This window comes from Schistocerca nitens, chromosome 3 (genome assembly GCF_023898315.1).
Source record: "Schistocerca nitens isolate TAMUIC-IGC-003100 chromosome 3, iqSchNite1.1, whole genome shotgun sequence".
Classification (NCBI taxonomy): Eukaryota; Metazoa; Arthropoda; class Insecta; order Orthoptera; family Acrididae; genus Schistocerca; species Schistocerca nitens.
In genome coordinates this window covers 148224432-148249623 of record NC_064616.1, presented here as the reverse complement: position 1 = coordinate 148249623, position 25192 = coordinate 148224432, and the positions used below count along the sequence as shown (strand labels likewise).

Below are 25192 nucleotides of genomic sequence, written 5' to 3'. Positions count from 1 at the left end.
AGCTTCAGAAAATATGGTCACATTAAGTAATTAGTAATATATCAACAAAACAACAGGCCTACAAACTTCTCTACTTTAACAAAATATTCAACAATATAAAACTTACAAAACTGGGGAGACAAACATACATCATATGCATCTTTTTGTTACAAAGTATCTACAGTTGAAATTGGGTTGAATGAAGAAATATGAACTTCAGTTTTAAAAATCAGACCTTGAAGAGCTTAGTTTGCATACTGAAGTAGTCAAATGCGGGGAAGGGTTTCAAGATCTAAAGGTGAGAGGAACAACGACAGCACTGTCTCTCAGACATAAAAATTTATTTTAAATTTAAATCACAGTGAAAAATTATTTATTAACAACAGAATACATATTCAATCTGAAGGGTATTCGGTATAATCTATTGCACAAATAATTGTATGTAAACTTTTACATAATATAGAAATAACATATCACAAGGAAAATCAAAACACAAACACCAAAAGCTTTCACATACATTGATTTTGCATTTAAATGAGTGGCGTCTTTCTTATATTTTTGGGAATGTAGCTGTAAGTTCATTGCTTTTGTATCCAAATCTGTAACAAATTTTTAAAATGTGGACACTGTAAGTCAGAATATATTCCTATATATAATGTGAAAGTAAGTTTAAAAAGCTAGCAAATATACTGTACCAGACAATACTGCACCCCTGTGCAGAACATCATCTATATTTTGCACCATAATTCTTTGAACATCCTGTAGCTCTGTGTTAAGTGCAGCAAGGTTACGGCGTGTTCTCGCATCAGTAAACATTTTCTTAGCCTTTTGCATATATGTATCTGTAACAGAGAATACCAAGGTAACAGTTCCTTGTAATTGTATCAGCTCTTGACAGATATTCACAGAACAATAAACTACCTACCAAATTCAATGAAAGTGTAAGGCCTTTGCACAACATTAACTCTCTTCCCATACTGAGCATGAAATTCTTGCGCTAGGTCTTCTAAGTACGAGAAAGCCAGTCTTTTTGAGAAATTACGCTCAGTTAATACCAAGTAACAAACATCATTTTCGATAAGATAGCTAAATGAAGAAAAATAAAAAATAGGTTAGTAAAAGCAATCAAGCATTTTCCATGTTTACTTTAAAAATTTAACATACAAAGCCACATAAAATACTTCAAAGGATGTACACAATATTGCTAGCAGCACACCATTTTTAGGAAATTACAAACAGAACAAACAAAGCAAATAATCCAAATTCAGTTGCACACAGCAAGAGCTGAGTATATAGCTAGAAGTAAATAACCTTTCAGAAAATACGGCAGCTTGCCAGCAAATACATGCTCTGTACTAACTCTGCCATTGAACTACAGAATTATTCTATCTACACTCCTGGAAATTGAAATAAGAACACCGTGAATTCATTGTCCCAGGAAGGGGAAACTTTATTGACACATTCCTGGGGTCAGATACATCACATGATCACACTGACAGAACCACAGGCACATAGACACAGGCAACAGAGCATGCACAATGTCGGCACTAATACAGTGTATATCCACCTTTCGCAGCAATGCAGGCTGCTATTCTCCCATGGAGACGATCGTAGAGATGCTGGATGTAGTCCTGTGGAACGGCCTGCCATGCCATTTCCACCTGGCGCCTCAGTTGGACCAGCGTTCGTGCCGGACGTGCAGACCGCGTGAGACGACGCTTCATCCAGTCCCAAACATGCTCAATGGGGGACAGATCCGGAGATCTTGCTGGCCAGGGTAGTTGACTTACACCTTCTAGAGCACGTTGGGTGGCACGGGATACATGCGGACGTGCATTGTCCTGTTGGAACAGCAAGTTCCCTTGCCGGTCTAGGAATGGTAGAACGATGGGTTCGATGACGGTTTGGATGTACCGTGCACTATTCAGTGTCCCCTCGACGATCACCAGTGGTGTACGGCCAGTGTAGGAGATCGCTCCCCACACCATGATGCCGGGTGTTGGCCCTGTGTGCCTCGGTCGTATGCAGTCCTGATTGTGGCGCTCACCTTGACGGCGCCAAACACGCATACGACCATCATTGGCACCAAGGCAGAAGCGACTCTCATCGCTGAAGACGACACGTCTCCATTCGTCCCTCCATTCACGCCTGTCGCGACACCACTGGAGGCGGGCTGCACGATGTTGGGGCGTGAGCGGAAGACGGCCTAACGGTGTGCGGGACCGTAGCCCAGCTTCATGGAGACGGTTGCGAATGGTCCTCGCCGATACCCCAGGAGCAACAGTGTCCCTAATTTGCTGGGAAGTGGCGGTGCGGTCCCCTACGGCACTGCGTAGGATCCTACGGTCTTGGCGTGCATCCGTGCGTCGCTGCGGTCCGGTCCCAGGTCGACGGGCACGTGCACCTTCCGCCGACCACTGGCGACAACATCGATGTACTGTGGAGACCTCACGCCCTACGTGTTGAGCAATTCGGCGGTACGTCCACCCGGCCTCCCGTATGCCCACTATACGCCCTCGCTCAAAGTCCGTCAACTGCACATACGGTTCACGTCCACACTGTCGCGGCATGCTACCAGTGTTAAAGACTGCGATGGAGCTCCGTATGCCACGGCAAACTGGCTGACACTGACGGCGGCGGTGCACAAATGCTGCGCAGCTAGCGCCATTCGACGGCCAACACCGCGGTTCCTGGTGTGTCCGCTGTGCCGTGCGTGTGATCATTGCTTGTACAGCCCTCTCGCAGTGTCCGGAGCAAGTATGGTAGGTCTGACACACCGGTGTCAATGTGTTCTTTTTTCCATTTCCAGGAGTGTATGTAACTATTCACATCTGAATATATTTCACAATGATACTGAAATAATACCCTCAAACATCAACAACTGAAGTGTTTTTCAAGACTATAATGGAGCTGCTGCATATAAGGAGCCTTATAACAATTATCCATTATCATCGTTGCTAAAAAATTCTACCAGCATTTGCATAGTTATGTCTTGCCTTGATTAGGCTTTATTCACAAGACAAAAGGAAGAACAGAAAATAAAACTAAGACATTTTTCTGTGTTTGTTATTTTAAAGGTATGAATTTTGTGCAACTGGGTTGGAAAAGTAGAGAAAGTTAAATATTTGCCTAATTGGCCATAGATAATTTCACATCATGATGTAGAAAAATTAATGGGCCAAATCTGCCTCAAGGGAAAACATCAAACACCTGCAAGGAATCCTACAGTAATCAGAGAAGTACTATCCTGAGAAAATGTATCAGTGGCTTCAAATGAACAGCATTTTCAAAAAAAAAAAAAAAAACCATCAGAACAAAATGGCATACTGTAACACGTCTGACAGACATGTTCTCTCATGAGACCATGAGTCAGTTACAGTGATGCCTCGACAACAGGCACTCTGATGTGTCCTCTGTGCGGAAAGATAAATCACTTACATTCCTCTACACAAAGCTTAATGTGTCTAGTTTTATCAATATAAATTTTTTTGCATTAAACAGTTGAGAGATGCGGTGCCTCTTTAAACCTTCCCATGATGGAAATCATAACATCTTTTTATAGAGTTATGAAGCCACTTAACGTGAGCACTGATGGGGTGCTTAAATGACAAACATGTCAAAAAACTAAAGGGTATTGAAGGGGTTCCTCTCAATTTGTCATTTTCATTTCTAATGGGCAACAAATGCTCTAACAATATTTAGGGGTGGGTCAAACATTAGTTTTGAATGTGACCAGCTCCATTTAAAAGTAGATTTTTCAGGACCTTCCTAATGTATCTCATTCAGACATTTCTTTCTCCCCAGTACATCCAATGAATGAATGACTACCCCACGGTATTTGACACAAAACATTCTTTCATGTGGCACATCACAGAAGCAGTAAATTATATTTGGACTTCTAACCTATTTATCACATTTGGTTCAAATGGCTCTGAGCACTATGGGACTTAACTACTGTGGTCATCAGTCCCCTAGAACTTAGGACTACTTGAACCCAACTAACGTAAGGACATAACAAACATCCATGCCCGAGGCAGGATTCGAACCTGCGACCATAGCGGTCGCGCGGTTCCAGACTGTAGCGCCTAGAACCACTCAGTTAATTTATCACATATACTTTGCATTTGCTTGTATTTGGAGTCATCTGCAAGGTATAGCAAGAAATTGCAGGTGTGACCATTTTACACTGTTATGGGCACTGTCTACTAATACATGGTCTTTCAATTTTGCTCCAACTTTGGTAGATACTTTGTGTATTTATGATAGTATCTTCAAGCCTAAAACTGAATATAGAGATGTTATGTTCTGCTTGCATGAAAACGTCTGGGAAAATATTCTATAAGAACATGTTTTGCTTATAAAATAATATAGCAGACTGCAAGAAAGACGAACACCTACTCAACTCTTACCAGAAGCTTTCCAAAGTTTGTCAACGAAGATACTGAGCAGAATCCCTGAATTCTCTGTTTAGGAAATTATGATTTTTACATAATTTTTAGTTCAACCTAGAGGAGATCCATTATATCGCAGTGGCACATCTATTTCAATCTCTACAAATGACAGAACTAAAGGCTGTAATTTTGCATAGGTGCCATAAAAAATTTCTAGGAAGAAAAACAAAGGGGCATCTCACATCTCACAACCACTTAATATGTTCTGCTTTCCTTATGATTCATGTTAAAAAGGCATGCAGCAATGGAAACAATACTGGTGCATATTCAACACAGAACCTACAAAGAAATCAATCAACTTCGAGAAACTGGCAGTTATTTACTTATAACTTCATTCATATCACCAATTGTTATTTCCCACCTCTGAAACACCAAGAAATCTGAAAAGGAACAAATATGGAGTATGTACATAATTAGAGAGAGAGAGAGAGAGAGAGAGAGAGAGAGAGAGAGAGAGGGGGGGGGGGGTTATTTTTGTGGTCTAGAACAGATGTACTCCAAAATATAACAAGTTTTCTATCTTTTTGTGTGTGCCTGTGTGCCTGTTGATGACTCAAAGCTTCTGCTTCTCAGTGACTGGTCTCCTTTACACCTAAAATATTTATTTCCTGGATAGTTATCTGATATGAGTATGAAGATGATTTTGCAACAACCTTTATTTTTGACAATCAACTGCCAATACTCATGATCAGTAAAGACAAAGATTAATAATAAGCTATGCTGGACAGTTCTTATGCTGATTATTTCATATTCTAAATGAGTTTTTACAAGGATCCTGCCTCTAAATATCTGGGTCATATAATTTTTGTTACATAGATTTCCTTGATATCAATAGATGAAACACCTCCATTTACATCCAACATATCCTTATGACACACCACTCACTTAACCGAGATTACGTTATAAACATGATACACATCTGAAAGAAAAAGACTTTGTGTGCTGACTCACTGTTCTTATCATGAGCTAACAATTCCTCTTATCTGTTGTAAAGAGGAGAACAAAGCCATTAGCCACAGTCTGCTTTGACAGGTATCAATTGGATAAACTGCCAATCTCATTACACATCCAGTTCACAGATCATGAAGAAAGAAGGATGAAAAACAAAAAAGAATGAGAAGTGATTAAGACATTGCACTGTAATTCTGATATGAGGAGTTTTAAAACCAACTATTTATCCAGATCGAGAGAGAGAGAGAGAGATATGGTGATGCGGTTACCCTGCAATACACGGGAGTCTATGGCTACCAATATCATGGAACTTCAAAACAGCAATATTATAACTTAACCAAAGGAAGACACAAGCAAACACTCACTGGTTCATGTTTCCCAATTTCAAGTAAAATGTTAGTTACTTACGCTACAGGTCATGGAAACATATGTGCAATGAGGCACTGTAATAACAATGAAGGAAGAAAGCATTTCACGTACAAGGACAGCAATTTTACATAAAGCATGCTGTGAATATTACCAGGATGGGCACTAAAACAATCACAAAAAAGAAAACTACATGCAAAAACCTTTCCCATCCTTAGTAAACTACCACTATAATTTTCAAAATGTCAAAAGGAACACAGTACAAAATCAGTCAAATAAATGTTCATAGCAACAACTGATAAAAAAAAATAAAAAAAAATGCTTCACAATTTCACTAAAAAGAATTATCCCCAGCATAGAGCTTAGTAACAACTGTGTTCTATAACATTTGAGCACAGAATTGCCTCTTTTTTTTATATACAAGCCATATAAGGGCCAGGAGTGAAGGATGATTCACATTTAAATTGTGTTTGTCTTTAAGGTACAGTTTAATCAAAGTTACCCCACAGTGAAACAGAGCAGAAACTAATGAATAACATGGAATTTCTGCTGGCTATTATAGGAGCAGTTAAAGTAGAAGGTGAAGATTGAGGATAAGTAGTCAATGTCAAGATCCAAAGTACTCTCACCCAATACTTAAAAGTAAGACTTCATACTCATTCCCAAACTTACCATCCATTGACTGCTTATTCCAAATGGCAAAGCTGTTCAGAAATCAATTGTTGCTCTTATGTCCATACATAAAACAGTTTAAAGTAACAAATACTGTAAACTGTGTTGCAGAATGATGATTATTATTTCCAGTTATAAGGTAATATCACACAGGGTATAACATTATGTGGAAAAGCATTTCTTTGGGAGCTGCATATGATAACTCTTTATTGTTAATTAATAAGTTTGTGGGTGCATGTAGTAATGATGTACTGATTTCTCTGTGTACAGGCTGGATATTTTGGAGAGCACTAACTGAAAACTCATATCATCCATTAAAATCAAGTACTTCTTTTTCCTAGTCATAATATTTCTAAACTATTTTTTACCATCCCTTCACTAAGCAAATTATGGTTACAAAATGAAATAAATATCTCTGCTTTATTCTGACAAGTCCATGCAAACACTGCGAGGTAACAGGAATGATGGTACAGTAACGAGAGAGAGACATTGTAGATAAAATGACTAATCTCCATTGCTTCAAAAATTCGCTGTGAGAGTACAAGAATCAGAAGTGAGCCTCGTCAACAAGAGTTCTATTGGTCACACGGCCAAAATGCTTGAATGCATCTGGTCATTAAACAATCAAACAAAACTGTTTGACTGTGTTACTAGAAGACAAATATTCTGCCCACTTGAAACAAATTTTGTTGCAAAATACTTAATTCATTTTCCTCCCCCCGTAACAACCGGTAAACTTCACCCCAAGCATAGAAGAATTACAAAACTGACAAACAGTTTTATTATAAGTGCCTTCAGTCTATATGGCACATCATTGTGTCAGAATCTGTAATGATGCTGTACCTGCTGCATACAGTGTTTTATTTTAGCTTTGTGGGACACTATAGGATATCAAGTCACCAGAAACAGTTTCCAGAAGTCCTTAGTTACTGAAGTGACTATATCAACATCATAGATATTTGGGGAATTGTTTATAGTGCGTCCAATTGATTGAATAATATTTCTGACATGTGCACCTGGATAATATTTTTGATGTGCACCTGGATGGGCAAATACTGATGTTAAAAATCCACAAATAACTCAGCAATTTCCACTTTAAGGATTTTGTTTCATTTGATGATATTATTAAAAACTCTCAGATATTGGATGTAGCAGAAGAAATAGACGTATTGCTGAAAATAATGGTATTGAAGCAGGTCTGAACATGGCTCAGAGTCTGTTACTTTGAAACACCGGGTCCAGGATAGAATTAGTTTAATTTGCAGCTATATCTTTGGAGAAAATTTCTAATGAAGTGATAACATTAACTGTAGACTAACACACTGAGAACTGCTTAAACATCTGGCCACACTGAGACAAAAGTAATTTCCTTAGTTTGTAATGTGCAATTTCTGTACTTTCAACATAATAGTTTGCATGTTATTGCAAGAATTATTTAAAATTGGGTAATAATAATGTTTTTACTCATTTTACAAATTCTGGAATGCTTTGTGGAGTTGCATATTAATGGTATTAGAGAAACTGGAATCTTGCTGCCCAAAATTGCTTGAACTCAATTTATTTTCCTGTTTCATCCACAGACCCTATCCATTGTCCTAACAAAGTATTTCAATCAGACACCGAAAAATATTTTATATGTCATAGGGCATCACATGACAACAATGACTTTGTCAATTACAAATAAAAAGAAATGTCATATTTGATTTGAAATTTTAATGTTAAACACTGCCTGTTACAACAATATTTTTGTTTATTAAAGCTTGACATGGTGCCAAGTGGAAATATATATGTGCAGAAACTGATTATTCTAATATTTTTTATTGCAGCTTGTTATTGCATTAGTCTTAATAATGATTCCTAGTTTCATTCAAATTCCGATCATCTTCACATCAACTATTGTTGCAGAGCAACCCGCCAGTTGTGTGTGCTGTGGACAGCTTCTGCAAGTCACTACGACATTAGAACTGTAAGGCTGCTCTGCAACTATAATTGATCTGAAGATATTCAAAATTGGAAAAAAACTGGAAATCATTATTAAGACAAATGTGATAATACACTGCAAAAAATAGAATATTTTAGTTGACACCCATGCCCATCACCACTTTCCCCTTTACCCCTCATTAGCTCCATCCTTAATCTGCAACATTGTGTACACAACCTGGGCTGTCCACCAAGATTGATAACTGCTTGACAGCTTACACTGTGCATTTGAGCTGTAGCTACTAGCCATAAGTAGATGAAAAATTTTAACTGTAGATAGGAACTTTTATCCAATTTTATCTTAGTATCGATTTCCATTATTTTCTATGGCAAACAATGCACTGACATTGTAAGTCAATCAAATCCCAACCACTTCATTTCAAACAATTTATTGTCGTAATTATTTCACCACACGTTTAATCCTAACACCTCACATACTACGCTATAATCAAACTCTCTCTCTATATTAATTTATTATTATTTTTTATTTGATCCAAGACTATCTTTGTGCATAACACACTTCAGTGGTTCCATTATTGAAAACCATTTGAAATCTACTAAAATTTATATAAAACACAAAAAACAGTAAGGTGAAAAAGATTTGTCACAGGAAAACTCTACGAATGGCATATGAAGGTAACACATTGTGGGATAGCCGCCGCAGTGCTCCTCACCCACGTCAGACGCTCTGAGTTACCACTCTGGGTGACGATGACACTGACAACATGTGTAGGGTACATTCACATCACTGCAGTGCCACTCGGGCATCAGTTCTCAATCCACCGCACTTCTCAGCTTCATTTGTTACACAGTACTCTTGGACCCACTAAGATGGAGCAAGGGCACAATCAAAGCAGTGCAGCAAAATGCCATTCCTACCACAAGCAGAAGAATGATATTGAGAAGGCTTCACAAATGTAGTGCACTGACAGTACAAAAGAAAAATTTGTTGAACACCAAACCAAAAAATGAGGCATTGGAAACCTTCTTGCTGCTAGCAGACTGTGTTACAGGAGGCTACACAACTGATACAATGCTCAACAGGTAATGTCACTATACCTTATACGTTGAGTACCTTGGTAATGATGCAGTGATATAAAAGTAACTGCAGGATCGTACAACAAAAGATGCAGGAAAGAAAAGTATCCAGATCAATTAAAACAATCCTGATTGATAGAGAAACTGAAATGATAGTGTTGAGCAACCTTCCAACATTTATGCACTAATGGATTTTTAGAAATATTCAGAACAACTCATCAACAAAGGTGCAAATGCATGGGAATATAAGACAATTTACCACACACTAAAACAGTGTTAAGACACATCAGAAAGAATCCCAACAAAATAAAAGCAGTCATAGTTCTGAAACAGAAGGTAGCAATGAAAGTCGAGGGGTGCACCTTAAATGTGGGCTTGTGGACCGGCAGTCACAAGATGATGCATTTTATGACTGATTTCATAAAACCATTTCAGGATAAATGAAAGGATTGTACCCAAGCCATGATCAGAATGGCAGTCCAGAGAAAACTGGAATAAATATTCACCATGAAATAAAAGTGCATTTTCTTGAAATAAGGACTGAAAATGGACTACATACAAAGATGTTATTTGATTACCAATCAAGGAGCAAACACAAAGAAGGCTCTGGAAATACTCGTATATGAATGACTTCCTTGTTGCAATTATTATATTCTGACAGTGCCAGGGCATACTTCAGGTGAGGACATTTTGGAACATCAAACTCCAGTTGATGTTTCATTTAACTGCTTTCAATGAAAATGAATGTTGATTGTTTGGAGATGACTTGTGCTGAAATTTGGATTTCATGGTCTATAACAGAACTGCGACTCACTGGAACAGGGTGCAGTTTATAATGTTGGCTTCCACTCACTGTTAGTTACCAAAGATATAACAAATGTGCTACACCCCAAGGCAGTAAACACATCTGAAAATTCTATGTACAAAATACAGGGTGGCACACGAAATGTGTTACCATTTTGTTTTTGAATATAAACTTTATTGTCAATACAATCTGGAAGGAACATATACTACAATGAAGAGCCGTCCATGGAGATTTGTTCTAACTCAGCACATGCTCAATATGTCCACCATTTTGTTTCCTAACTTCCTTCAAACGAACACTGAAGTTAGTGATTACTCTACAGCATATGTCTTCCGTAATTTCACTGCAAGCTTGAAGAATAAGTCTTCTGAGCTCCATTAAATCACATGGATGTTTTGGGAAAAATTTTTCCTTTAGGTACCCCCAAAGAAAAAAGTCACATGGATTGAGGTCTGGACTATTGGGAGGAGGGGGGGGGGGGGGGGGGCAATTTTGTCCATCATTGAAGCGACCTGGAAACCTGAGCGAAATGATCCGCATGTTGAAATGCTCGTGTAAAAACTCCAACACAGTGTTTGCAGTATGTGCCCTTGCTCCATCTTGCATGAACCACTGCATGTTGAAGGGCAAGGCAGTAGCAAGAAGCTGTGGAAAGAAGCTATTGCGAAGCATGCTCAAATAATGCTCGCTGTTCACAGTTTCTTCAAAGAAAAAGGGTCCAATAAGTCCGTAACTGGAAATTGCTGCCCACGCTGTAATCCTCTGAGCATAATGTTGTTGTTCATGAAGCACTTATGGGTTTTCAGTGGTCCAAAAGCGTACATTTTGTTTGTTAACCACACCGTCTAAATGAAAATGCACCTCATCTGAAAACCAAACGTTGTTGAGGGTTTCTTCCCTATCCTCCGTCCACTGTGCAAACAGTAGTCTCCGCTGCTTGTGTTCTTCATTGAGCTTCTGTGCACAGGTCATCTTGTATGGGAACATATGGAGGTCACTTAAGAATGCGTTGAACGGAGCGTCTGGACATTCCCAGTTGCACTGCTGCCTTTCTACACGATTTCCCAGGACTTCTCTGTACAGCAACTCGTACCGCTTCAATATTCTCCGGCGAACAAACAGGATTAGCTCAAGGTCGCTTCGCTTCCAATACCGTTCCTTCCTGTACAAATTTATCATACAACCTGTGGATGGTCTTCTTGCAAGGGACCCATCGTGTGTTAAACTGTTGTCGAAAATGCCTCTGAGTCACAACAAGGTTTTTCATTTCATGAAAAAGTAATACAATTGCCGATCATTGCTGTGTCATCAGTCTTCCATTGTCAGCCATTGCTGCTTACTAGTCTCCTAGCGGCAGTATTGTGAATTACACGTCATTATGTAACTCATTTGTTTTTCCGAGCTCTGCTGGTACTGCTGTAGAGATCCCAGCGGGATATCTAATGTGCGTCGTAAATTGTGAAAGAAACAATTGGTAACACATTTCGTGCGCCACCCTGTATTTGAAACACTTCAGATAAACACCAATGATAGCCAAGTAATAGAGAACGTCAAAAGGAGAGTGTCATATTTGATTGGGGAGAAATACGTATTAAAGAAACTCCATCATGTTACAAAGGTTTTAGGGCCTTTAGGTCACCAACTAGAAAAGCTTTTGGATGCTACAAAATGACTATCAAACACCACTATGTGCAAAATGGGTTATCAAATAGCAGTGAATATAACAATTTTTGTAATCAGATTCAGCAGTCTATTACTAGAAAATATAAACTATATTGGAGTTCTGTTGACAATTCTGCTGATGGACATTCATTGTCTGATGATCTGGACAGATTTGCCTTATCTGCACGTGAGCAAGCGGCATGGAACGAAAAATTTTATGGTGGCAAAAAATTCATGGATAGGCCTAGTCCTTTCCATAATTTCCAGCAGCAGCAGCAGCAGTACACATGGTGTACGTGTGCCTCTTACCAGTGCAAATAGTGAACACAACTTCGACCGAAGTTGGCATCTTCTGTAACAAGTGGAATAAAGTGCTCAGATTTTAGACAGCAAATAAGCTGCTAATGATTCTCATCACAGCTTTCAGAAATTTACCTGTACACTGGCTGAGGACACTACAGTCAATATATTGAAATAATGTAGTGAATCCATATTATGTACCATCAGGAGGCAACCACCTGTGACAGAAAATTGTGATGGATGGCACATCTTACACATCCTCCTTACACATTGACAGTAATGAATGATCATGATAATGGTTAAAGCTAAACATTAAAGAAATTTTGGGAGAGGGGTGGTGGTATGTTCAAAGGGAGGCATTAACTGGCATTCTGTAATTCCTGGCGAGGAAAAAGTATTCTACAACATCAAGACATGGCCATCTATTCACACAAATTTGTTGACATACAAATGTTATAAATGAAGAAAAAGTGTTGAATAAAAAATACAATAAAAAAACTAGGTTCATGGTGTGAGGACACTTAACTTTTGGAGTAAACCAGTGACCCTGATATCTAACTATAGAATTCACAATTTCAGGTAAATTTTTATTCCATTGAACAGCTCTGATTTGGGATGTAAAACAAATACCAGTTATTTATTCAAGTGAATTAAAAATGACAAAGACTGTGAATGATATAGTTCATTGAAAATTAAGAGTCTAAGACAGTGGTAATGAACTTGTGAAATGTAACAGGGTTAAGAATCCCCATGGATGTAGGCTTCTCCAACAGAGTATATCACTACATTCACTACCTATATCACTATTTTCAATTTTGGATCTTGTTACAGAACCCACTTTCTTGTACATAATTTAAAACTTCGATTATAACAGTAGTGTCATCATCTAGTTTCTGTAATAGGTATTGTGCTAACTGTAACTTATGCCACAGATACAGCAAGTCGAGGCATTCAACAAGATGGTGTTGACCTATCATTACTCCACAATAACATGTAGGCTGTTCTAAGATGATACGAGTTTTTGTGTGAGCTCAGTGTTTCAACTATTAATGTAGCAAAAAGCAACAGAATCTTTTTAGGAAGCACAATGGAATGACTTCTGTATTTAGTGGTATATTTTATTATTTGTTGGGAGGAATGTTACTTTGCCACTACTTGTGTACAACATGTTACCTTTATTTATAGGCTATTCAGTGTCAATTGCCAGTCCGCACAATAATCATCAATACTCTGTAGGCCTTCCAGCATTTTGTTACAGTTTTCTGGCATTCCAACCTTCCTACAGACAACAGCATCATTCACGAACTGGCTCTCAGACCTTTTGACACTGTCTACTAAATCATTTATAGGTAATGTGTACAGAAATGCCCCTGTAACACTCATTTGAGGTACTCTCATAATTACCTCTACACGAGTCACTATTGTGCTGTTAAGAACAATGTGTTGAGTTATATCTGTCAGTGCAATGAAGGAACTTTGTTCTGAAACGATCATGTAAGAGCTCTTAAATGTACAAATTACATGATGATTTGGAAAACATCCTGTTACTGTCTAAGGGCTGCTGAGTGAGTGAGTCACTCCATATAGGAGCATTTAATACGCAATGATTTATGATCTAGGTATAAGAGCAACCTTCATCCGCTAAAGAATAAAGTTTGAAGAAATTCTTATTGATGCATGCATACCCAACCTTTTCCCCCATCTTTGGAGCTATCAGAGTAGATATGACCAAAGTATACATATTCTTGATGAACTCAGTAAATTCTTGGACTGGGTCAACTTTCATGTCATTCTCAAGGTTCAATTACACAGTAGGGCAGTGGGTATGCACCATGGTGGACTTGTGATGTTGAGATGAGAGTGTGGGTGGCCACATTAACAGAGAGCTGTTGGCAAATATTGGTGAAACATACAGCAGCTGGCTGCCCTTAATAAGTAAGAAGTTGAGGATAGGGAAGAAGACTGAACAACACAGATGTTTAAAAATTCTACTTAATTTAAACACATAATTAATTAGATGGTGTTGACAAATTATTTTCAAGGGAGCAGTATCTGCCTCCACCAGGAGACTGTATATCAGGCTTACAGCTCGTGCAAAACTCCGCTTGTCCCTTTCCGAGATGATTTACTGAAAACTATGGATGAAGGGCAACAGGCAGATTCCATATTTCTAGATTTCTGGAACCCATTTGAGATGGTGCGCCATTGCAGGCTGTTAATGAAAGTATGAGCATACGGAATAAGTTCAGATACGTGAGTGGTTTGATCACTTCTTAAACAATAGAACCCACTACATTGTCCTCAATGGCAAGTGTTCATCAGAGACAAGGATATTGTCACAAGTGCCCCAGGAAACTGTGACAGGACTACCGATGTTCTCTACATACATAATTGATTTGGCCAACAGGGTTGGCAGCAATCCGCAGTTTTTTGCTGATGATGCCATGGTGTATGGTAAGGCGTCAAAGCTGAAACTGTAGGAAGATACAAGATGTCTTAGACAATATTTCCAGTTGGTGTGATGAATGGCAGCTAGCCCTAAATGTGGAAAAATGTAAGTTAATGCAGACAAATAGGAAGATCTAGTTTCCTGCTCGACAGAGTCAAGTCATTTAAATGTCTTGGCATAATGTTGCAAAGCAATATGAGGTGGAACAAGCATGTGAGAACAGTGGTAGGGGAAGCAAGTGATCGACTTCTGTTTACTGTGAGAATTTTAGGAAAGAGCAGTTCACCTGTATAGGAGACTGCATACAGGACGGTGGTGCAACCTGTTCTTGAGCACTGCTCAAGTATTTGGGATCTGTACTAGGTCAGACTGAAGGAATACATTGGAGCAGTTCAGAGGCAGGTTACTAGATTTGTTACTGGTAGGTTCGAGCAACACATAGGTGTTACGGAGATGCTCCAGGAACTCAAACGGGAAAGCTGTTTGCAGACAACTTTCACTTAAATGGACTTTCACAGAGCTTTAATAGAGGCAAAGATCATCGAGTCCACACTACATTTACTTCCGTATTGAGCTTGTTGTCAACAATCAATCACAGTTTGAAAACCAACACCAACATTCATAAACATAATACTAGAAGGAGAAATGATTTACACCATTCATCACAGTCTTTGTGTGGCACTGAAAGGTGTGTGTGTGTGTGTTTAAATGACAAAAAGCCTAATAAAATGGTCAGCATTTTACAAGCATTAAATAATAAAATAGCACCTGCTAATATTTTCTGTGACCTATCTAAGGCATCTGACTGTGTGAACCACAGTATTCTCCTAGCTAAATTGAAGTTTTATGGGATTGATGATACAATTAACCAATGGATAATGTCATATCTAACCTGTACTTAGTAATTCAACCAATTTAGTCTGGGGACATTATTCTGACTGGGGAGAAATCACATATGGTCTTCTCCAAGGCTCAATCTTAGGTCCACTGTCGGTCCTCTTTTGTAAACAATCTTCTGTCTAACATACAAGCAGAATTAGTTCATTTTGCAGACAACACTAGCATTGAAATCAATCATGTACTACAGAAGATATATTGAACAATGTTCTTGAAAGTATCACTGACTGGTTTTCTGTGAATGGTCTCACCCCCAATTTTAAAAGACAACATATTCAGTTCTGCACATCTAGGGGTACTGCAACATTGATAAGTGCACCACGTGATGAGGAAACAATTAATAGTGTGGGAAATTCAAAATTCTTTGGAAACAATTCACTGCAGTTCAAAAGGAACAATGATGTACACAGTTACCATATCAGGCGGAAAACTGACTCACTCTACTCCACATTAAGATTGTCTTTATCACAAAAGGGGGTGCACAATGATCCAACTAAAATTTCTGATAACTTACCCAGTGATATAAAATGTCTAACAGACAGCAAAGCAAAATTTGGAAACACTGAAAAAGTTTTTTCCTTGACAACTCCTCCTATTCCAAAGAAGACTTTCTGTTATTGTAATGTATGAGACGCGGTGGGTAGAAATTACTAACCTCTGTATATTATTAAAAAAAAAACTTTAAAAATGTTAAGCGTGTAGCCATATTTACAATTAATTTGCAATGTGAATGTAAAAAAACTGATTCCACATCATTACAATGTATCATGGAAATGATTTATGGATGGTGAAACTTTGGCTCCACGTTGTCATATTTTCTGCTGAGAAGTTGTACTACAATTGTAAAGCTAATGACTCATTCCATATCATTGTGAGACGTCACAGGCCCTGTGTAAAGACAGGCAAATGGTCTGTCACATGTAGTTTTGCCCATGTGGTGTCTTAAACTTTTTGCAAATCCAGGTGTAGACAACGCAGGAGGGTGTCTCTGATGGCAGTAGGCGATTCACAGTAGATCTGGCCAGTTAGAATCCCCATTGAAGCAGCAACAGCCAATGTCTAGTTTCCACCGACCAGGAAAGCTTTACTAACCATCCGCTCCAGTATTTTCCGCACAGCTGCTCTGTTGATAACTAATTTTACTGTGCGAGTTTTTGCAAAGTTTCAAAATTGGTATGATCATATTTCCCTTCCACTCTATAGGAAAAAATTCATTGTTATCATACCTTGCTGAATATAATTAGTAATCATGATATCCCATTGTTCTGGAGTGGATGGAACATATGGTAATGTACCACATAAGGCCAGAGGAATTCTCTCTGCAGTCTGCCTCAGTTATTTCTTTGGACAGCCAGAGAACTGACTTGAGTTTAGAGCAAGGGTGTACAGGATTGCCAGCACTGCATGTCACAAATCCCTCACTGTGGCTGCATAAAGAATGAATATTAGTTCACATCATTTGTAATACTCATTTTATGATGCAGCTCAAAAGAACTAATTCTAAAAGGGCCTGCCATCTCCTTTCTCGAAGCAATTGAAGATTTGTGAAAAAGTCTCACGTCTTTGCTACCATACTGGATAAACCAATTCACACTGTCAAATGGCTCTGAGCACTATGGGCCTCAACTGCTGAGGTCATAAGTCCCCTAGAACTTAGAACTACTTAAACCTAAGTAACCTAAGGACATCACACACATCCATGTCTGAGGCAGGATTCGAACCTGCGACTGCAGCGGTCGCACGATTCACACTGTCAATCTGCTTCTAAATATGACGTGTTGTCATGAGTTTTGAGTTCCTGAATATTCTTGTGTTTTTCAATAAACTTGACACATAGGTGATGGAATGTAAGCTTAAAACACATGAAATCTGTATATCATATCCCTCACTTTTTCGGGCAGTGTGTTCCTGACAAACACTTGTGTTGATCTGGTTGTCCTTACACACTTCCTGTATGCAAGGAACATAAACTCCTCAAAAGTTACCCGAATTTCCTCAGAGTTTTTCTTAATGCAGATCCATCTCTCTCTCTCTCTCTCTCTCTCTCTCTCTCTCTCTCCCTCCCTCTTTTCCCTACAGAGTAACCTTTCTGAGTTTATCTTCTACATTTCTGCAAAGTACAGTCCATCAATTGTGGTACAAGAAAGGAACTGTTCAAATTGCTTGAATCTCTGTCTTGTCACTTGCCTGTCACTTCAAGATCTGGCAAAGGGGAGGAATGCCATGGTAGTATACGTTTTTAGCATTGAAATTATGCACTGCACAACAGACAACATAGTGGTCATCCATGATAAGCATAGTCAACACTACATTGAGTTTACTTTTTCTTAAGGTATGCTCAAAAAGGGATTAGTCTGAAAGCTAGCTATGAGCTCAGTCTCTTTTATGTGCCTGCTGACAATTCAGTGCCTCTACTATTTGTGACTTGTTAGCTTTACTTGTAAATTATTTAGGTTTATCATTTTAACAACAAATCTGCAACAAGTCATCATGTTGGTCTCTCTCTCTTTCTCTCTAAAATATTAAATGTTAGGAAACACATTACTGGAGAAACCTTATTACAGTTCTGACTAGGATTCTTTGTGGAGTATAAGAGGAGGAGGAGGATTATCATACATTTATTGAAAGAGATTTTCCAACATTAAAGAAATTCATACAAGAACAGGGATGGCAACATCCAATTTTTGAACTCATTCAGCTCAAAGTAGTTTTTTGCAGCCTGCCAGACTTTTGTTGCAACATGTCACTGCCTCTAGGATTTCAAAACTTTTTCTTTGGCATTCATGCGTACTTAATTTCTTTGAAAGTAATTTTATCTTATTTTCCAGTGAAATTTTTCTCCCTTTTGTCATGTCATTTTCACAAACAGCATTTTTAGGTTATGCTTCACTCTTACTCTATCATTACAAATTAGTCCATGACAAGGAAACTGGTTACTACTCCTGGGGACTGTAAGACATTTTGGCCCACAGTTCAAGTTTATAACAGACTTCAGAATGTTCTTAGGGTCCTTTTATGACAATTCCCTTGTCTTATCATGATTATCTGGTATGTAAGGTAGCAGAACCCAGCAAACACAAAAATAATGAATGCATAATAAATAATACACATGCAGATGAGGAAATCAAAACTTCTGTTTAAAGTAAGTGGTAATACACACAGAGCTATCTTAGATAACCAGATAGGGGGCTATTTGCTATGGGTAAAAACTGATTTTAGTTGAAAGAAGATTTCCTTATTTTTATTTTGCTTGTCTAGCTCTAGATGAAACTGAGGAGCGAATTTCTATGGTCATGGAACAAGCCACTACATGAAATTAACTCCAGAAAGGTTTATAGTAAATAAAATGAAATCCACACAAATGCTACATGGACAACAAACTGCCAAGTATATATTACCATAATTAACAATATAACAAACAAATTTGCTAAAAATTTATTCCAGCAAGTCTCAGACAGAATAGGATTGTGCCATGAGGAAAGTGAAGGATTCAGATTCTTTATTCACCACTGACCACCTGAGGTGGAATAGGCAATTTACATGGATATCATATAATATTTCCCTTGAATAGTACCTTAAAGCTAAATGAGCATTGCAAATAGTGCCCACAGATAACATACACCATAACATAAGATAAATAGTAGAAAAGCTACTGCTAAGATTTTTTAATTCTTATAGCACCTTATTGAAAATTGATGTAGCAAAATACAGGATGAACCAAGATTGCAGTACCACTTGCTGGCTTTGACCTGTTACATCACACATAACACACATGAACAAACATAAACAAACAATACAAAAAATATTTAACTGCAGAAATGACATGACACTAACAGAACTGTGGGAATTATGTGGTTTCTGGTGGGACAAACTACATATATGATAAACCTAATAATGAAGACTTATAAAAGAAATACTTATGAAGAAACATCTAGCAAACAAAATCCTCAGCACTCAACAAAACAACACTGGAAAAAACTGATATCAGAAATTTCACTTGACCTATATAGGCCTAATGCAAAAGAAGTCCACAATACCAAGAACACACACACAGCTCCGAAACCCAGTAGGCTACCAGATATTTTCCTTGACCTATATATCTCATATGAAATCCACATTACCAGAAAATCACACACAATTACAAACCCAGTATGTTAACACTTCACTTGACCTATATAGCTGAAACAACATCCGCAGTACCACAAAACCAAATCTCAGCCATATAACTAATACTGAAAATCTAATCTCATGAATCACAATCCACCATTTTCACCAACAACTAACAACAAAACACAAAACTTCATAAAAATGCATTAACATCAATTTCTGAGCAGACATACCCTTTGTGAATGGGAAGAGTTACCCCAGAATACAATGCTGCATGTCTTAAGAGAATGAGAAAAATCAAAGTAGACTAATTTTTGTGTTGGACCATCATTTGTTGCAGATACTGCTCCAATGGTAGACACAGCAGTAATCAGTTTTTGAACAAAATCCTGAACACAAGCTTTACATGACAGCTTTCCATCTATCTGAAAACCATATAGATAGAAGATGTCTCATAGACAGCAAAGTAAAATTTGGAAACAAAGTGAGAAAGTTTCTCCTTTACAGCTACTCCTAGTTGGGAGAAGAATTTCTGTTACTGTAATGTGAAAAAGGTGGTGGTTAGGACTTGCTAACTCAAAACATCTGTACACCCTTTTTTCTTGAAAAAACTTTGAAATGTTCCAAATGCAACCATATGTACACATTAATTTGCTTTGTAATATAAAATGACTCACTCCAAAACAGTACAATCTGTCTTGCAAAATGATCCATGGGGCATGAAGCTAACTACCTAACTATCTACCTACCCAGTAATTTGGTTTGTCCATACTCAATCAATCATATGCCTAATCCAAAATGTTAGTTTTAGTAGAAATTTAGGACAATCACAGAAACTATGCAAATCTGGCTCACTGGATGGATAAAAAATTTCACTCTTAACAAAATCTTGTTCATTAAGTATGTGCTAAACAAAACATGAACAACAATTGCAGAGAGACTGCTCTGGAGAGCGAGAGTCCTGATGATACGTAATAAATGTCGAACATGTTTTTTCTACTGCGCCCATCATATGTTAAACCTGTGCTTAGAACTCTGCCACAATAGCTCGATGACTGTTAATCTGAATATATTTAAATACTGTTTATATGTTCATTCAAGATGTACCTTTAGATGTTTTTTTGAGTAAACTGAAGCACTACAAAAAAAAAAAGTGACGAAGAAAGGATACTGCATAAAAATCAAATACAAGGATAACAACCATGATGCCAACCAGATGTTCTGAATATGATTTTTTTTTTAACATATGTTGAATCCTTTTCATCACAGTGAAGTAGGCTACATGCATGTAGGTATGTGGCCTAATGAGCATGTCAAACAAGACTTTTTAATACTACCCTAATACCCCCACCCAAGAACCCCTCCGCATGCTTTTAGATGATAACCACATTTAGGCCTTAATGAACTGCTATTTACAACCCAGTATATGACAATAGAATAAACCAACTCAGGGGAGAGTATCACAGCAACTGCATTTTACAGGATCTAAAACATCTGCTACTGAATAGATACAGTGATCTAACAAAAATTCTTCTATAGGAGGAAGCAAATAATATTAACTTTACACAGTGGAGAATAGTACATTAGTACAGTATAATTCCTAGTGGAGGTTTTAAATTAAGATGTTACAGACTGTAAATGGCAATAGTCTCTTCAGCTTGTATAATATTTCATTAGGTCTTTTTTTATGTTCTGACAATTACACATGTTTAGTACACAAATGTAGTGCAGTGGGAGGCTTAAAGACTTTTTCAAAAGTGAGACTACAGGAACCTGACTGCATTGTAACTTAGCATAGCATATGATACTATTCAACAAGGTAGTCAACTGGAAGTTTTGAAAAAACTTTTATGGAAAGCAAACAATCTTTAACATTTTGCTGAATATTGCATGAATCCTGCTTACATGTTAAAGGAAGTGGGGGGGGGGGATTTCTGCTAATATTTAATGTCTTACGTATGATGTAGATTTCACCTTTCAAAAACAATTTTGTGACTATCACTGTTTGTGTTTATTAGTACCTACTTCCCACAAACAAAGCCATTCAGCTGTTCTCTACCTTCATTCACATCTGCTTATAGCTGACATGTGATATTTCCTGTATGAAGAGCAAATATCGTATTTTAACTGTCTCTTGAATCCGTTCTACATTTGATTTGCTTGTTATCTGCCCGAGAACAGTGAAGTTGATCGTGACCCTTTTAGGACAATGACCCAAATACCAAAGATTTGATGTCTCCAATATGAAGCCATAATTATGTCAGACAAGCAGAACACTCAATGCCGTTTAGTTATGAAAGGAAAAGGTGCTGCATAATCAAGTTCCGGAAACATGTCAATGTTACGACAACACAATGGGTGCAAAACTGTTTCATGACTGCAAAACAGAAACGATTACAGTTTAGCCTGTGCGACATACGACTAAATACGAGAAACGGTCTATTATGAACCATTGTTCTAACAATGACAGTACAATAATGGCTATTGTCACATAGCTTGATGTACGCATGGCTGCAATAATGGATTAACAAAAACTTACTGGAAAACATATGGTCCTGTTTCGATCGTGCAACGCTCCAAACTATGGCTGTTTAACTTGCGGAATAATAATTTCGCTTGGTTCTGGTACTCAAGAATGCTTCTCCCAAACTGAAAAGGGTGCAAAAAAGACCGTGACACCAGTAAAAGATGATGAACTTTTTATGAGAAAAAAGTTAATAAATTTTAATGAAACCTCACAAAATCATAGGTCAATCTACCAACCTGTTCATCTTCTTGCATTGATGCTGACAGCGGTAGACCATCTGACAGCCTTGCTATCATCGTCATCAAAACCATTTTGTCTACAGTAGATGTGTGGTGACGTCACAAACAGAATGTATGGAGTACTGCTGCTATTAAACACAATGCATCATTAAAAATCTACCTTCACCTGAATAGGCACAACATATACACGTCACTCGGAACCACACATTCACTCGCACACAAACATATCAACGCACACTCCTGTCAAAGACGTATCTACACGTTGGAAGACACGGTACAAAGAGTTTAGTGCGATATATCGATGTCCACATCTACATTTACGTCCAACAGTCGCGACACTTCACCTAGAGTTTGTCGCCAACTGCGCCAGCAGCGCACCAAGCGGCCAGTAAAACTATTGATCTCAGCGAGTCCGTGAAAGCGAACAAGAATAGTATTTGTTTATTTTGGTTTGAACAATTGTTTCTACAAATGAGAGCGTCTATAACGCAATAAATTACAGCAACAACACGAAGAAAACACCACATCTGTCTTTTTCTTTAAGTTTCCTAAAGACTCTGTTACTATACAATATCGCCAGGATTCGCTTACAAACTACATGCGTATTAACGATTAATGTTTCGTTTTAAGAGCTGAAAATGGCTAGTGCATAACAGACGAACAGATTTTATGAAAAAAGACACTGTTTACCTTTATAATAATGTTAAGTTTTGGTCACTACACTTCGAACAAAACCAGTTCACTAATCCAAACAATAATAAACTCGTGATGAATTCAGCGCTGACACTGTTTGACATCCCAAATTAGCCACAATTGACGATGAATAAGAAACTGCCACGGACAATTTGTCTAAAGTCATATGGCACAGATGCAGCCAGTTTAATTCTACATATATCAGTGCCAGATTCATCTGAATCGTCAACACAGATCTGACTATGAAGTGGTTGGATTACGAGCAGTTATTCTTCTCTTGTAAAAGAGCTTGAAGTGTCAGAATGTGCAGATCGCTAAACTTATGAAAAATTATTACGGGACAAGTAAAATTGCCTACAATTTTAAGCAACAGAAACTCTATCAGAAGAAGGACAAACAAATTTTGAAGACAATAGGATCTCGATGTTTAACAAAGGATTCCCTTGAATTGTTGCTAAGCCAGATTAGGATGCCACTGAAGGAGAAACGTGCTGCAAAATGGAAAGACGAAAATAAGTTCTTTGTTCTAAATTTATTACATTACAGCACTCATACATACAGGTTTTGTCAGTGTTTGTGCTTCCACCAGTGCATGCATTACAGAGGCATGTGGATGGCATACAATTAAAATGTGGGATAAAAGCACTCAGGCATAGAGGTTTTGCCAGAATGTTTTATGCTTCCATCAGTGCGTACAATACAGAGGTATGTGGAGGGCATACAAAAAAATTTATGTGGGATAAGTGACAATATATTCCACCTTTTAAAGAAGAAGGTATAGTATTTCTCCGACACTGATAAACTAATGAATATGTCATTGGATAAAATGTCTCTAACGGCAAATTTAAGATATGACACCACTTCTGACAGTGTTATTGGCTTTGAGGACATGGAGTTTACGCGCACAGCATATTTCTCCCACTATTTGGCAGTGGCTTGTCCCACTTAGAATAATGTAAAGATGGAGGTCGTACTTGTGGCAATAGACGACAATGACTAAAATACAAATGGGGCGTCGATCCCTTTTGCACATTGAGGTACATGTCTGTGCGTCTTACATTTGAATCTGTCTGTTTGTATCCTTTTGATATCAACGTGGTAAGCCGCAGCTCTATCCAATGTCACAAGTGTTTCTTCGCGAACGTGTTGTGGCTTGCCACTGGATTCATGGTTTTTATCAATGGCGTACCCAGGATCTGTACTGGGGGGCGGGAGGGGGGGGGGACAGGTCATACTAGTCTCAGGAAACAAGGACTCGAGACAACATACAGCACTTCTTATTAAATAAAACAGTAAACCAGCGAAAAACTGCTTTTAATCAACATTTTAAATACAAGAATGCACTTGTACAATCCGAGAAAACATGCAGCATTTCTTATTAAATAAAACAGTAAACTAGTGAGAACTGCGATTATCTTCTGGGGGGGGGGGGGGGCGTAGCTGCCCCCCCCCCCCCCCTGCCCCTCGCTGGGTACGCCCATGGTTTTTATCCCTACTCGCACTTATTTTAGAGTCATTTTTAGAAACATCTATATCTTCTGATATTACAGAAACTTTTGAAGGCAAATAACTAATTCAAATATTTCGTAAATCAAGTGGGAAAGGAATGCAAAAGAAACATTATGCTTACGATGCATCTGACGTTCTCTTTTTTCGCCGCTTGGAGCGTCAGTGTCGCTCCAGATGTCAGACAGTAACAACTTTTAAAACAGCGAGTGTTGCGACTGTTATATTAGACTGTGGTCCATACCATGAAAACATTTTTTGTAACTTAGACAGGAAAGAGTAAACAGCGCATCGAGCTTAGTGGGCGGCAATACTCTTTCCCTAGTCTATAAGCGGTGTGATTTTCGATGGTGTGTTGAAATTCAAGTGTCGTTCCGTGCTCGTTCTTGCAGCTCAAGTAACGTTCATAACAAGCGATTCTGTAAGTCTCTGGGAGATAGCTCTCAATCGTTATAGTTAAAATGGAAACTAATGACGTGATCCACGCTGATGCCGAAGGTCACTGTTCTCAGAATTATCAGAGTCAAGAGGAACATCAGTATTGGCATACATTTGTTTTATCACAGTCTC

General features: G+C 38.1%; 1 protein-coding gene across 1 annotated transcript; it reads right to left on the bottom strand.

Annotated features, from left to right (window-relative positions):
* Positions 1–303: 303 nt before the first annotated feature.
* Positions 304–22692, bottom strand: LOC126249532 (vesicle-trafficking protein SEC22b). The gene is made up of 5 exons (XM_049951194.1): positions 22421–22692; positions 22197–22306; positions 905–1065; positions 675–821; positions 304–578 (listed from the first exon to the last, which is right to left on the bottom strand). The coding sequence occupies exons 1-5, from the start codon at positions 22493–22495 to the stop codon at positions 430–432; spliced, it is 642 nt and encodes a 213-aa protein (XP_049807151.1). The 5' UTR covers positions 22496–22692; the 3' UTR covers positions 304–429.
* Positions 22693–25192: the final 2500 nt, after the last annotated feature.

Coding starts and splice junctions, on each gene's coding strand:
- LOC126249532 (XM_049951194.1), bottom strand. CDS start 22,495: ATGGTTTTGATGACGATGATAGCAAGGCTGTCAGATGGTCTACCGCTG. Junction 822..904: donor TTACACTTTCATTGAATTTG/GTAGGTAGTTTA, acceptor TCTCTGTTACAG/ATACATATATGCAAAAGGCT. Junction 579..674: donor CAGGGGTGCAGTATTGTCTG/GTACAGTATATT, acceptor AATTTGTTACAG/ATTTGGATACAAAAGCAATG.